Source organism: Mizuhopecten yessoensis, unplaced genomic scaffold, assembly GCF_002113885.1.
Source record: "Mizuhopecten yessoensis strain PY_sf001 unplaced genomic scaffold, ASM211388v2 scaffold4819, whole genome shotgun sequence".
Taxonomy (NCBI): domain Eukaryota; kingdom Metazoa; phylum Mollusca; class Bivalvia; order Pectinida; family Pectinidae; genus Mizuhopecten; species Mizuhopecten yessoensis.
In genome coordinates this window covers 219,419-232,997 of record NW_018405737.1, presented here as the reverse complement: position 1 = coordinate 232,997, position 13,579 = coordinate 219,419, and the positions used below count along the sequence as shown (strand labels likewise).

General features: G+C 36.5%; 1 protein-coding gene across 1 annotated transcript in view; it reads left to right on the top strand.

Annotated features, from left to right (window-relative positions):
• LOC110449759 (U5 small nuclear ribonucleoprotein 200 kDa helicase-like) overlaps positions 1 to 13,579 on the top strand; it is a 33,789-nt gene that overhangs the window by 15,745 nt on the left and 4,465 nt on the right. Inside the window, exons 20-42 of the mRNA XM_021496815.1 lie at positions 326 to 506; positions 1,173 to 1,277; positions 1,597 to 1,699; positions 2,015 to 2,193; positions 2,637 to 2,789; positions 3,360 to 3,440; positions 3,829 to 4,019; positions 4,529 to 4,826; positions 5,223 to 5,293; positions 5,533 to 5,807; positions 6,202 to 6,362; positions 6,819 to 6,917; positions 7,050 to 7,178; positions 7,995 to 8,189; positions 8,385 to 8,639; positions 9,006 to 9,208; positions 9,589 to 9,662; positions 9,870 to 9,946; positions 10,551 to 10,698; positions 10,980 to 11,056; positions 11,368 to 11,455; positions 11,972 to 12,093; positions 12,590 to 12,733. Coding sequence (XP_021352490.1) covers positions 326 to 506; positions 1,173 to 1,277; positions 1,597 to 1,699; positions 2,015 to 2,193; positions 2,637 to 2,789; positions 3,360 to 3,440; positions 3,829 to 4,019; positions 4,529 to 4,826; positions 5,223 to 5,293; positions 5,533 to 5,807; positions 6,202 to 6,362; positions 6,819 to 6,917; positions 7,050 to 7,178; positions 7,995 to 8,189; positions 8,385 to 8,639; positions 9,006 to 9,208; positions 9,589 to 9,662; positions 9,870 to 9,946; positions 10,551 to 10,698; positions 10,980 to 11,056; positions 11,368 to 11,455; positions 11,972 to 12,093; positions 12,590 to 12,733 — 3,409 coding nt within the window. The remainder of the gene's footprint in view (positions 1 to 325; positions 507 to 1,172; positions 1,278 to 1,596; positions 1,700 to 2,014; positions 2,194 to 2,636; positions 2,790 to 3,359; positions 3,441 to 3,828; positions 4,020 to 4,528; positions 4,827 to 5,222; positions 5,294 to 5,532; positions 5,808 to 6,201; positions 6,363 to 6,818; positions 6,918 to 7,049; positions 7,179 to 7,994; positions 8,190 to 8,384; positions 8,640 to 9,005; positions 9,209 to 9,588; positions 9,663 to 9,869; positions 9,947 to 10,550; positions 10,699 to 10,979; positions 11,057 to 11,367; positions 11,456 to 11,971; positions 12,094 to 12,589; positions 12,734 to 13,579) is intronic.

Genomic DNA, 13,579 nt, shown 5'->3' with positions numbered 1-13,579 from the left:
AATTAAAAATACAGTGAAACTTGTTCATGATGAATCCATTGAGCCAAAATAGGTTGCTGTAGTTCTTTGTAATGATTTGTTTTTTGCTCCGGAGACAATTTCTTGCAAGGGTTAGAGTTTGTGTCCTAAACATGAAATGAAATTGTCTTACTAAACAAGCTTTGAATGTAGCTACCTTGTAATATAATGATGTACAAATAAGTCAGTTTGAGGCCAAATGTACAGAATATCCAATGAATAACAACTATTCAAGATATACTCTTAGAAAAAATGCAATCTAATCCTATTCAAACGTAAATGTGAATTTCCTGACTTTGTTACACAGAGTTGACCGTATCTTGGTAGAAGACTTGTTTAAGGACCGTCACATCCAGGTGTTGGTGTCCACCTCGACACTGGCCTGGGGAGTTAACCTCCCCGCCCACACTGTCATCATCAAGGGCACACAGGTGTACAACGCAGAAAAGGGGCGCTGGGTAGAGCTCAGTGCCCTCGATGTCATGCAGGTTTGTACAATCAAACTTCTGTAGATCCTTATCAGTTATACAGCAAGTGACGAAAGGTTGACAATGCATCTGTCTGTCCATCTGTGCATCAATTTGTCAAGGGCATATTGTATATTCTGTAACCTTTAATTGCCAAATTTTTTAAGCAAGTAAGCAACATTTTGTTGTTTAGTATATACAGAGTTCTAGACCTTAGTTCATGTTTGATACTAAGATTTGTCCGGAGGAAATGAAATTTGGTTGCTCTCAATATTTTCCATTGTTATTACTACTCGGCTACTTACTGTTATGTATTTTGACACTGAAGTAATGAATACCTGGCCCATTTTGACAAGAATTAAAGTCTTCTCTTACCCATGGTAGATGATGGGTCAAGCCAGTTATCCCAGGTTTTCACTAACTAAACTTCACACTGATCATTTGTAGATGTTGGGGTGACCCAATCATCCCCAGTTTAACAATAAATTAAATCATTCTTGCCCTTTGCCTGTCATCCGCAGTTTGTCTCTCTAACTTAAATTTATACTTCACATTTCAGATGATCGGCCAAGCAGGTCGTCCCAAGTTTGTCTCAAACTATATAATTTACACTTCCCTTTGTAGATGATGGGCCGAGCTGGTCATCCCCAGTTTGTCTCTTACTAAAATTTACACTTCCCTTTGTAGATGATGGGCCGAGCTGGTCGACCCCAGTTTGACACCAAGGGAGAGGGAGTGATGATTACCAATCACAGTGAGCTACAGTATTACCTGTCCCTAATGAACCAACAGGTATGTGACATATGTCCAACAAGATTTATAAATGATATTCATGGTTTGGTCTTTTCATACATTATTGATGTTGTGATCAGCTTTTATTACTAGCATGTTAAATAAAAGATTTTTTTGTTCTAGATATCAAAACTAAAATGTTGAGTTTCCAAAATTTACAAATTTGATATTTGGAAAGCATGATATTACTGAATGTATTTATCTATAAAAAGGTGTTTTTTTCTTGGTAAAGTTAAGTACAGCCTGCAAAAATAGTATTCATGTTGTAGAGGGCGTTCATGGTTTAAGTATATGTTTATTCAGTATTTTGTTGTTCCAGTTGCCCATCGAGAGCCAGTTTATCTCCAGGCTAGCTGACTGCTTGAATGCTGAGGTTGTGCTTGGGACAGTTCAGAATGTCAAAGATGCTGTTGACTGGCTAGGTACGTATATCTCTTGTGTTGTACAATATATGTTGCATAACAGGCGAGTGGTAGCACCTAATGCTTCATAAATGGGTGCTTTGGCATAGTTCAAATGGAATTATTAAAAGAAGACAGCATTAAGGCAAACTCTGTATGCTATATCAGTCCGTACGTTGTGTTGTAGACTACTGACATGTATATATCTCTTATTATTATGTAAACTACCAACCTGTTTATACACTGTTTGTTTTGTAGGTTTGGTAGACTAACTACCTGTATATATCTTATTGTTAGGTAGACTACCTTCCTGTTTATAAACTGTTTATGTTGTAGGCTATACCTACCTGTACATCCGTATGTTACGGGCATCTTCGCTGTATGGTATTAGCCATGACCAGCTTAGAGATGACCCCTTACTACAACAAAGACGCAAGGACCTCATCCACACGGCCGCTACCCTGCTGGACAAAAACAACCTGGTCAAGTACGACAAAAAGTCGGGACAATTCCAGGTATGATATTTATCACTTAAAAAGACAGGGCTTAAGCCAAAAAGAAAGTAGTATATAAAATTCTCTTTAAATTATTCTTGTGGTATAATTAGTAAGGCATGTATCCTTTTGAATATTTTAGTCTTTTAGTCTGTTTTTGAGCAGGTGTAGTCAAATTTCTTTGGAATAGTCTCTAAGTCTAGTTCCAAACAACTGGCTAGTGAAAAGTATGTGTCGTCTAAGAAATTGTTCAGTTTTAGTTCACTCCTGTATCATCAGATTGAATGTAGAAGAATTTAACAAAGTTGAATTCAGATCAGTTCACCGTGATATATTTTTGCTGTTAAAAAATTGAATGCGCTTGATAAATAATTCAAATTCCTTGAGATTTAAATAAGACTTTGGAAAACATTTGAGGGTTAAAAATGACATTAATTCATGTGTTTACAATTCGGTACTTTTAGGTGACAGAGCTTGGTCGTATCGCAAGTCACTACTACTGTACACATGAGACAATCTCTGTATACAATCAGCTGTTGAAGCCAACACTAAGCGAGATAGAGCTGTTCCGTGTGTTCTCATTGTCCTCCGAGTTCAAGTACATCAATGTCAGAGAGGTATGTATAGCATAAGATATGTTGCTACCAAACAAGAGTATACAACAGTGCTAGAAAATGTTGTCTATCCCTTGTGGCTGGGCCTTTGGCACAACTTGTAACAAGATCGATGTGACATTGTGCTTGAATGACTGAAGCACAATGTGAATGGTAATTTTGTCAAAATAACAGACAAGGAAAAGAATCAAATGTCCATGTGTGATGGAAACAAAGAAAGATAAACTCTCAGTTTACAAATATTTGAAGTTTCAGGAACTTGGCAAAGCCTCATACTTGTAGACATTGTAATGTCTACATCGCTTACACTGCCTAAACCATACAGTTGGGTAGGTATGTTACTTGTCCAGTGACACATCAAGTTATAAAATTGCACTGTTTACATAAAATTTACACACAATCTAACTTAAAACACCAAATTTTACCCAAGTCTGCTTATCTCAAATGAAACAATGTGTATGACATATTTTCTTAAAAAGTGTTACAATAATATTTACTGACAACATTATTTGATGAAAACATTTTTATTTCACACATATGTTAACGCAGCATTCAAACTTTTACAATAAACAGGAGGAAAAATTGGAGCTTCTGAAACTACTGGAACGAGTCCCTATCCCTATCAAGGAAAGCATAGAAGAACCCAGTGCAAAGGTATGTCAAATTTTGACCTGTGATAAAGAGGTTACTGAACACTTTAAACTCCAGGATCCATCCTTAATCTGACACAGAGCCATTCTCTTTGGTCCATGGGTAGTTACTGTATAGCAGCTTCAGGTTGGTTACACAACCGAAATATTCCCAATCATTTGGTGCTGTTTAGAAACAGTTTAAAACTAGAATATGAATTTAGTTTCATAAAATATTGTATATATTTATGCAGACATTCATATCCTAGTTTTAAACGAAAATATTCTTAAGTTCCACATTTCAGACTTGCTAGTACATATATTCCAGGTAAACATACTACTACAGCTGTACATATCTCAGTTTTGTACTGGAGAAATGTCAGACTTACTATATTTGTATATCTACGTTCCAGGTGAATGTGCTGCTACAAGCCTACATTTCCCAGTTAAAATTGGAGGGATTTGCTCTCATGTCGGACATGGTATTCATCACCCAGTCTGCTGGTCGACTGGTGCGTGCCATGTTTGAGATTGTCCTTCACCGAGGCTGGGCCCAGCTGGCGGACAAGTGTTTAGCTCTCTGTAAGATGGTCACCAAACGAATGTAAGTATTTTTCTTATCATCAAATTCTATACATATTCCCATCTGCATGTTGATATACAAAAAGAGTTTTATACAAATATTCTGTTGAAAATTACATTTATAATTTGAAAGTTGTTACAGGCTTTTTTCATCTGCTGTCTTTTTCCCGTGTATTTGTTGACTTTTTGTGAATCAGACAGACTGGCGTTTATAATCAAATTCATTCAAAAACTAAAAATTCTCAACTACTTTTTCTCAAAAACAAAATTTCTCAGCATCCTCAATACTCCATGGGTTACACTCGCTTACGCTCTCTGCACTGATCGAAAGTGAGTGTAAGCCCTGGATATCGACGATGATTTCTCAGCTGCATTTAAAGATGTTTAGTTTAATATGATTTCATACAGAAAATGAATATTTTTGTACTCAATTAATAGAAACTGTTTTGAACCTCTTGTCTGAACAGTTATTACTTGACCAATGTAGCTGTAAAGACTTGATAACTGAGTGATGCCTGGTTGACATTACAGGTGGCAGTCCATGTGCCCTCTGCGACAATTTGCTGACAGGAAGATGCCTATTGAGGTAATCAAGAAGATTGAGAAGAAGAACTTCCCGTTTGAGCGTTTGTATGATCTGAACCCCCATGAGATTGCTGAACTTATCCGTGTTCCCAAGAGTGGCAAGACCATTCACAAGTATGTGCATCAGTTCCCGAAGTTGGAGTTATCTGTCCATGTCCAGCCAATTACACGGTCAACACTTCGTGTGGAGCTGACAATCACACCAGACTTCCAGTGGGAGGAAAAGATCCATGGAAATTCTGAGGTAACTGTGGATTTCCACTAAAATAGAAGGGACAAATTTTAATGGGTTCAAAACAAATGGGTTCTCTGCAGATTGCACAGCACAGATTATGACAGAGTTTGAGTCACACTTGTATTGATTTCATACTATACCTTAGAGAAATGAACAGTTAAGTAAACTATTCTTTGTATAGACAAACAATAAGTTAAATTTCCCTTGTATGTATACAATTCCTGATATGAAAATTAATTTACACATTCGTTGTATAAACAATACGTTCATTTCTTTCTTTAGGTATGCTTGAATATACATTGTAATATTGATCAACTCTTATTGTAAGGGCATATTAGTATATCATGGAAATAATTGAAAGTACGTTATACAGCAATTGTGAGATATACCGTATGTTGTCTTTAGGCATTCTGGATATTGGTGGAGGATGTTGACAGCGAGGTCATTCTACATCACGAGTACTTTCTTCTGAAAAGGTTAGTTGTTCCTGAAAGATAAATGTTGTCTTGTCTGACATGAAATGCTATGATAAAAATATGAGGCAAGAACCAGTTTCTGATTTATGATGTCTTCAATGTTAATTATTTCCTATCAAAGTATTAATATAATATTTATATGTAGTTTCAAAATTATTTACATGAACATTAAAAAAACAAATTTTGCTACCTAAAATAAGTTTGATGTATCACACTAAACTACCTGCGTTTTTTTACAGTAAATTTGCACAGGATGAACACGCTGTGAAGTTCTTTGTACCAGTGTTTGAGCCTCTACCTCCACAGTATTTCATCAGGGTGATATCTGACCGCTGGTTAGGGTCAGAGACACAGCTCCCGGTGTCATTCCGTCACCTCATCCTACCAGAAAAGTACCCTCCTCCCACAGAACTTCTTGATCTCCAGCCCCTCCCAGTGTCTGCCCTCAGAAATGCCTCCTTTGAGGGGCTCTACAATGACAAGTTCCCCTTCTTCAACCCCATTCAGACTCAAGGTAATCTCAAATACTTTTATTATTGCAGACATTTGCCGTTAAACGTTTATTTAAATATAATGACTTTTTCCAGGTTAAGACAGTGAAATAATCACTATCTGATGGTTTACAGAAAGATTATATTTCAAAATTTATCTTTTAAATTGTTGCATTGAAGTTATAAGATTGAAGATATATTACATACATCTGATCATTTAAAACAAAGGATGGTTGAAGTAGTTACCATGGGAGATAGCAGCCAATTTTAATTAGAATGAGAAAGAAAATCACACTCTTACAGCTACTTGAAGTTCCTATATAAACTTTATTAATAATTGATAAGACTATTTTTGGATCAATATCTAAATTACTGTTATTATATTATTGTGTAATATTTCTTTCCTTTCTGTTTTAGTGTTTAATGCTGTATACAACAGTGATGACAATGTGTTCATCGGGGCGCCCACTGGTAGTGGCAAAACCATCTGTGGAGAGTTTGCTATGCTACGTATGTTCTCCCAGAACCCAGACGGTCGATGTGTGTACGTTACACCTCTAGAGGCACTGGCTCAACAGGTAGCTAGATTTCATATCTCCCACTACTACAAATCATTAATATGTATGACTAACAATATGACAGAAGTTTCCCAATGCAGAATATTTTGAAAGATCGCTCAAACTGATGCCTTGTTTAAAAAAACAAAAGCCATTGTTAAACTGATTTGATGTTTACTTCAGAGAAACACCATAGAAAGTTATGTTTCCTTAGAAGGGGGGATACATAATACATTTCTCATGGATTAATAAGAGAGGAGGCACCTTTTAAAAGGCCCTACCACCCATCAAATTTTGAATTGTAAGGAATGGCAGGCAGATTTGTATATAACCAGCTACTCATAATACATTAATGCAGGTACTCCCACATCCCCTATGTAATCAATTAAGGAATAGTCCATGCCTGAAATCTCAAAAGGAAAAGAAAAATATTGACAAAATTGGGAGATAGTTTATATTGTGGGTTTCTTGTTTCAGATGTACAATGATTGGCAGACCAAGTTTGGAGGACACCTTGGAAAGAAAGTCGTTCTGCTGACAGGAGAAACTGGAACTGATCTTAAACTCCTGGCCAAGGTATGCTACTGAATTTCAAAGTTTAAAAAAAGTAATGTTTAATGTAATAAAAACTTATAATGATCAAATAACAGTTCAAAATCCATTCTATAAATATTCATAACATGTTTAATCTAATCTGTTTGTTTCCAGGGTAACATCATCATCAGTACCCCAGAGAAGTGGGATGTGTTGTCAAGACGATGGAAGCAGAGGAAGAATGTTCAGAACGTTAACTTATTCATCGTTGACGAGCTTCACCTAATTGGAGTAGATGTTGGGGTAAGGCATACCAGCCTTAATAGGAAAAAAACAAATCCTGCTGTTTTCTCTATGGCACCTGAAATGTTCTTTAAATTTAATGTGTAGTAAAAAAGTTTACTTATTTGGATAAAATCATATCAAGTGTAAATTGCAATATATAATACTGATTAGGATATAAATGTACTGATATATATAATACTGATTAGGATATAAATGTACTGATATATATAATACTGATTAGGATATAAATGTACTGATATATATAATACTGATTAGGATATAAATGTACTGATATATATAATACTGATTAGGATATAAATGTACTGATATATATAATACTGATTAGGATATAAATGTACTGATATATATAATACTGATTAGGATATAAATGTACTGATATATATAATACTGATTAGGATATAAATGTACTGATATATATAATACTGATTAGGATATAAATGTACTGATATATATAATACTGATTAGGATATAAATGTACTGATATATATAATACTGATTAGGATATAAATGTACTGATATATATAATACTGATTAGGATATAAATGTACTGATATATATAATACTGATTAGGATATAAATGTACTTATTGTGTTGGGGCTGCATACTTGCATTTAATCTTTTTACTTCAGTGAGAGAAGTGATTTGCGTTTAAACTGTTTTCATCTCCTACATTAGTCTGTGTTGGAGGTGATATGTATTATTTTTATCTCTGCAGCTATTTTAGAGATTGTGAATATGTGCTTGTTCATTATCAGTGACTTCAGCCTTTTTTAGAGTGATGTGAAATAGTATGATTATTTTTTCTTATTTTAGCCTGTTTTGGAAGTGATATGTTCACGTATGCGGTACATGTCCTCCCAGTTGGAGCGTATCAACATCAGAATTGTGGCTTTGAGCTCATCGCTGTCCAATGCTAAAGACGTGTCCCAATGGCTAGGATGCAGTGCCACTGGATTCTTCAACTTCCACCCCAATGTTCGCCCTGTGCCCCTGGAGCTCCACATACAGGTCAGTTTTGTGTAACTTCAATTACAATGTCTACCTTGTACGTCTGTAGTTACACATAGATACGTAAAACATCACTTTAAATGTCAGGCCGGTATCCTTAGACTTAAACATAAGTTATTATATTAGGTTCCCATTGTTCATTATAAATATGTTTTCCAGTACACAAGTTTATAAAATAGAATTTATGTGTTTCAGGGTTTCAACACCAGTCACAATGCCTCCCGTATTGTTGCCATGGCAAAACCAGCCTACCAGGCCATTATTCGGCATGCACCAAAGAAACCTGTGATCATATTTGTACCATCACGGAAACAGACGAGGCTGACAGCCATTGATATCCTGACGTTCAGTGCTGCAGAAATCCAACCAGACAGTGATGTCCCCAGGAGCAGGTTCCTACACGTCAAGGAGGAGGACATACAGCCATTCCTGGAGAAAATCACAGACAAGGTGGGTTGTTCTACATACTATTGTGGAATACAAAAATCACAGTCGTGGAATGTGAAAAACACAGACAAAGAGTGTAGTACGATGCGATATGGTTTTGTAATATGAAACTCAAGAGATAAGGTGCTTAGTACTGTGTTTGATGGTATTAACTTGCGAATTTAAAACCTTTTGAATATATTTCAAAAAACAAAAATTGTGAAATTGAATTCATCTAACTTGTTGACTTAAAATGTTTAATTCTCAAGTTGATATGGGAACATTTATGTATCTAGTATTAATAATGTAAAAGTATTTGATGAGTCTATGATAAAAGTATCAACATTCTAGATTGTCAGTAATTATTGTATAATTGTGTGTCCCCTGTAGACCCTGAAGGAGACCCTGAGTAATGGAGTAGGCTACCTACATGAAGGACTTGGAGACATAGAGAAGAAGGCAGTGGAACACCTGTTTTCTAGTGGAGCAGTACAGGTTCTTGTCGCCTCACGCAGTCTCTCCTGGGGCATGAATGTTGCAAGTCACCTGGTTGTTGTCATGGATACACAGTACTACGATGGAAAGAGTCATTCGTAAGTTGTGTTACAACAGGAAAATAAATCTTGCTTTTATTAGTCATTTGTCTGTGAAAAAGTTATTTTTCATCAGATTTGAATAATCAAAGTAACAAATTACTTGATTTATTACATGGGTTACTGTTTCTGTTATACAGAATGAAAACTTGAAATTAATAAAAAAAAAAAAAATCCTGGTGATGATAAATTAATAACTTGATATGATAGACTTGGAAGTGTAATTCAGTTTTTATGGCTATAGTTGAACTGCTGAATTATAAAAATAAATATGACAAATTTGTTTAAATGTCACTGGCACAAGATCATATGTACCAATTTTAAAATTTGTATTAACAGAAAAGGTATTTAAGTACAGTTTTCCTGACTTGAATTTGTAGGTATGAGGACTACCCTGTGACGGATGTACTACAGATGATTGGTCGAGCTAACAGACCCGCCCAGGACCAGGAAGGTAATATTGTCGGACTAATCACTCTATATGTTTTTATGACAGCATGAACATAGTTTCAAGTTAGAACAGAGATGAAGAAAAAAGTTAGTGATGATGATAGCTTTATTTCAAATTATACTAAAAAAGTGTTAAATTATTTTTTGCATGTCTATCATATTTCTTTACCAAGAACACTGTCTTCAGAAATTCTTGTTTCCTTACTTTCAGGAAAATCGGTCATTCTTTGCCAGAATTCAAAGAAAGAATTCTTTAAGAAGTTCTTGTATGAGCCATTGCCAGTTGAGGTACGTGTTTATTTTACATTGATTACTTGTCTATTTAAAACCTTGTTAGTCTGGACATTTGCACTCTGGAAAAATGATAATCTGGAAGCTAATATGAAAATAAATGAATTTTCTTTAATACTTTTTGTTCCTTTAACTTAACTGTTTGTTTTGTTCTTATGCCAAATTGTCCAAACTAACCAGATTCAAAGCATGTTTCAAACATTGGGAAAAAAGAAATTGCAAAGTTTTCTTTTCTTTTAAATAGTCCCCACTTACTATAAGATAAAGTAAGTGCCATGTGTACAAGGGCCTTCCTGGAGATATATATATAGAAGAGAGGGAGGAGAGTACTCCGTTCCCACCACCTACCGTAATTTTTCGTGATCCATGATAAAAGTATTTTAGACCCTACTATTTTTTTGATTACAAATGGCCTCTTCCCCATGTATGCAATAGATCTATTAGAAAAGATGAGGAAAACACAAAACAAAATTATGAAAATGGTTGTATTAACTGTTCTTCCTACTTCAGTTTCATTATTTGATTGCATTTTAAACCTGTATTATTGTCATTATAGCTAATTCAGTAAAGAGATTTAGTGTATTTATAATTTGTGTTACAGAGCCATCTAGACCACTGTCTACACGATCACTTTAGTGCTGAGATAGTCACCAAGACTGTGGAGAACAAACAGGATGCTGTGGACTACCTCACCTGGACGTTTGTGTACCGCCGCATGACACAGAACCCCAACTACTATAACCTTCAGGGTAAGGCATAATAACTGGTCCACAGTATCTGAAAAAGTATAAAGAAATCATATCAGATAAAAAAAATACTGTTATTTCCGGAACGGAAACTGGCAACGTGTATAAACATTAGTCTACTGAAAGATGTAGGTTTGACCTGATATCGAAGTTTTACTTTCTACACAAACAATGTACATATTAAACGTGTCGCACGTTTCACCTCTTTTACTTGTTTAAGTGACCTTTTACACTGAAACTAAATTTTTAGAAATCAAGATACAAAATATGATTTTATTTTACAGGAGTTACTCATCGCCATTTATCTGATCACATGTCAGAACTGGTGGAAAATACAGTCAACGACCTTGAGCAGTCAAAGGTGAGATGTCCTATACTTTACTAGAACATCAGTGCATTAGTTAAAAGAACCAGCATCTATGTAGAATTACAGCAGTTACTGTGTCTGACTGGAGTTGTTCATGTCAATGCCATAACACTAGTTTGATGATAGTGTCAAACTTAAGAATTATTAAATCAGCACTTCATTGAAATGAAATCGAATGTTTTCTCAAATATAGGTCAGGAAGAGACAGATTCTAAATCAACAGTATTCCTTTCAATATTTAAAGTGTTATTCCAAATATTGATTTCCTTGGTGTATTAACACAATGCATATATGTAACATTTCAGTGTATCAGTGTAGAAGATGAGATGGATGTAACACCACTCAACCTGGGAATGATCGCCGCCTACTACTACATCAACTATACAACCATAGGTAAGTCCTTCACACACCCTTACCCCATACCCGACACCCCCAACCTATTGTACAGATCAACCTGGGAATGATCGCCGCCTACTACTACATCAACTATACCACCATAGGTAAGTCCTTCCCACACAACCTACCCCCTTACCCGACACCCCCACCTTATTGTACCACTCAGCCTGGGAATGATTGCCACCTTCTACTACATCAACTATACCACCATAGATAAGTCCTTCACACACCCTTACCCCATATCGACACCCCCACCCTACCCCCATACCGACACCCCCACCCTATTATACCGATCAGCTGATTGCCAACCTAGACACACATTCCTGTGTCCTTTCATTTGGATAAATTCTGAATTTTGCAAAAGATAAAGCTAAAGTAGATTTAATCTTTTACAGTCAAGTTCAGGAACATTAAAACCTTTTGAGAACATTCTGCATCAAGTTTGAAATCCAGTTGCTTGCACAGCAATTGTTTTTATTCTGAAATATATGATTTCTTTGCTACTGTTCACAGAAACATTCAGTATATCCCTGAATGCCAAGACGAAGATCAAAGGCCTGTTGGAGATCATATCTAATGCTGCGGAGTACGAGGATATAGCTATCCGCCATCACGAGGACCAAATACTCAAACAGGTATCATCATTGATAATTTCTGGAGAAAAAAAATATAACAAAAAATCTGCTTATGTATATGCACCATTATGCAGTATTTGGCAAAGAGGTTCCCTATCGGTTCAACATATTTAAAACAGAAATATGATAGTTTCTTTCATGTTCCACCTGTTTCATGCTGTCTGTTTTACAACAGCTCTTATGATGTTGGCTGTCTGTCATTTGTTGTAACAGACCCATAGCTGTTGGCACCATGTATGTACTTACCAGGTGAAAACTCAGTAATTAGAAGCTGTTTCCTGTGTGTAATTAGCTACTTCTTTGATGAAGCTGTGGCATTGACATAGTGATCACCTCATTTAAATGTCATTGATCAACTGATCAGCTAGAATTTATAGAAATCCAAAATGTCCAGGCTTTAGAAGTTGAATGTTTTAGCCACATATCCTAAGGCTTTTTGTCTGTGCTGCAGTGGAGAAAAAACCACAGTTAACCTATGTTATGTGTCTACCTGCAGCTGTCCACCCGACTGCCAAACAAGCTGGCCGTACAGAAATACAACGACCCCCATGTGAAGACCAACCTCCTGCTCCAGGCTCATCTGTCTCGCATGCAACTGTCTGCCGAGCTTCTGTCTGACACCGAGGACATCCTCAGCAAGGTAAGAGATATTGCTTCATCCCTGACCTGTATATGGTGTCTTACAAGATAGTGGGAGTTGCTGTTCAGTGTTGGTCAACTGAAACTACCTATATCTGACCTCTAACTTATATTGATTAGTCAATCAGACAGTGGAAGATGTTGCTGTTCAGTGTTGCCTGACTGACATATGACCTCTAACCTATATTGATTAGTCAATCAGACAGTGGAAGATGTTGCTGTTCAGTGTTGCCTGACTGACATATGACCTCTAACCTATATTGATTAGTCAATCAGACAGTGGAAGATGTTGCTGTTCAGTGTTGCCTGACTGACATATGACCTCTAACCTATATTGATTAGTCAATCAGACAGTGGAAGATGTTGCTGTTCAGTGTTGCCTGACTGACATATGACCTCTAACCTATATTGATTAGTCAATCAGACAGTGGAAGATGTTGCTGTTCAGTGTTGCCTGACTCAGGGTTCTCCCCAGACCATTTAGCTGATACGGCTCCGTATCAGCTTCAGTTTGAAATCCTCCCTGCCGTATCAGCTTAATTGACCCGTATCACCTTAAACTGTGAACCGTATCACCTTGTTATTTGTACTGAACAGAAGGTGGTCTTTTTACACAAGAAATTGACACTGATTAAATCACACGGCTGACCCAAGTCCATCAATGACCCCACTGGTCAGTTGCACGATAAGCGTATTGCCACAGGGGGCCTGTAATTAGTGGGGAGGGGGACCGGACGACAAGCCCACAGGGCACAGGTGTCCGGCAAGCGTGCTCACTGGAGCCTAAAGCAATTACCACCGGATCCTTTTAGCATGGTCAATAGGTGATTAATTGAGGTACCTACTG